Raw genomic sequence first — 1,693 nt, 5'->3', positions numbered from 1 at the left:
TGCTCCATCACCCACCCACGCGCTCCGCGTAGTTGCCACGACGCAACAGACGGTTCACACGACCCACGGGGAACTGCAGACCAGCTCACGCCGACCTCGTCTTCGCTATAGCCCGCGATTTACCTCCTTTGCCTCTGCCGCTCATTGCCCTCCTCGCTAAGCAAACCAACAACCGATTCAAGCGTGATAGCATCGCGTGACTCACTGCCCCATTCTTATAGCCACCTTTCGTCACACTGAGGCACACTTCTTATTGGCTATGCAGAAGTCTAATCACTTTGCACATCTCATTGGCTCGTCACCGCTATCGTCGCCTGCTATTGGCTCTGCCAGTTTCCTCCTCATCCCTTGTGTCGATAACTGCATCTGACTTGACTGCATTTCGCCTGGAAGAAGCCTCGAGGTTTTCGCCTTCGACTCAAGCCAAGCTCATCCATCCTCACCTCAAATTAGTTGCACATTGCTGATGCCATTGGTGTTGTAACATAACAATCAACAAATCCGTGCTCCTACAAACACCACTAACTCACTCACTCATTTGCACACGCGTACACCAGCAAACTGTCTAGCTATCACTTCGGCCACTCTCTAAATACCCAGTAAATAGTAGCTAGTTCCCTCGGTATACATATGCAAGTTCGCTGTATTATTATTAGTTTTGGTTCATTATTAAATCATTAATTAGCATGCTAGCATGCCACCATGTCTTAGTTTTCATTATTTTTTCATCTATATAATAGTCATTTAAGTATGGTAGAATACGGCCTTGCATTTATAAAAAAATATTCTAAAGCAACTTGCTCACTTACTCGTACGCTAACAATCTGTCAAGCTTGCACTTCGACCTCTATCTAGATACTTGGTGAATGGTAGATGGTTTCCTCGGTGTGCATATGTTGTTTGGGTGCATTATTACTAGTGTTTTCGTTTATTTGTATATCAGTGAATAGCATATTGCTACCCCACTATGTCTTATTTTGCTTCTCAGCCAAGGCGGAAGGTCAAACTCCATGTCTAAATTGAACCGTCACCCAACTGACGATCTTGCTTGGGGGATAGCTACGGGAAGCGCGTTCCGCCAGAAGTTGTAGGTTCCTGGCGTACTCTTCGTCGGTCTCATGAGTTTTTTTGAAAACGCTGAATGAAGTCCCTGGCAAGGGTTTGGTCTCCATGATTAATGACGAGTTGAGCCAGTGAATTGCAGCATTGGTCAATGTCGGTGTCGTGGGTGATGCCGGCTCCTGCTACGGTCAAAAATTAATCGTAGGGAAGGGAGCGGAGAATGAGGGGTATTCTTTGATAATGGGAGTAAAGAGGGAGGTCGAAATTGGCAGTTAAGAGCCAATCTTTGAAATTCGTGTCTTCTCTGAAGGAAAGTAGGTCTGCCGGCACTGCTACCAGTGTAGAGCGAGACTCACAGGTCTCCTCTTCCTTGTTTTTTTAGTGTTCTTAGAACAACGCGGTTGATTTACTTTTGACATGTTTATTAAGGAAACATAATTAGGAGGATAAGTACAACGTTTGGGGAGGGGGAACCTCAGTCACACCTTGGCACGGAAGGCGACGACCCTCCTATCAGGTTCCAATTGCCATCTTGCCTCCTCCCTAAAAGGTACATTAAAACAGCACAAGTATTACAATGTCTCCTTTTCCCTCCCATTTGTTACAACAAATACATCAATTATACATTAGC

The 1,693-nt window shown here is 45.4% G+C and overlaps 1 protein-coding gene across 1 annotated transcript in view; it reads right to left on the bottom strand. All coding sequences in view use genetic code 11, as the record gives it.

Moving 5' to 3' along the window:
* The window catches only part of EGR_06915 (hypothetical protein), a gene marked incomplete at both ends in the record, with an annotated part of 6,630 nt that extends 6,143 nt beyond the window's left edge, over window positions 1-487 (bottom strand). The window contains one exon of the mRNA XM_024496164.1: window positions 444-487. Within this exon, the coding sequence (XP_024349367.1) occupies window positions 444-487 (44 nt within the window). The remainder of the gene's footprint in view (window positions 1-443) is intronic.
* Between the last annotated feature and the right edge of the window lie 1,206 nt (window positions 488-1,693).

This window comes from Echinococcus granulosus (genome assembly GCF_000524195.1).
Source record: "Echinococcus granulosus chromosome Unknown EG_S00066, whole genome shotgun sequence".
Taxonomy (NCBI): Eukaryota; Metazoa; Platyhelminthes; class Cestoda; order Cyclophyllidea; family Taeniidae; genus Echinococcus; species Echinococcus granulosus.
Note: the sequence above shows the minus strand (reverse complement) of the source record. Positions and strands in the feature narration are given on the sequence as shown.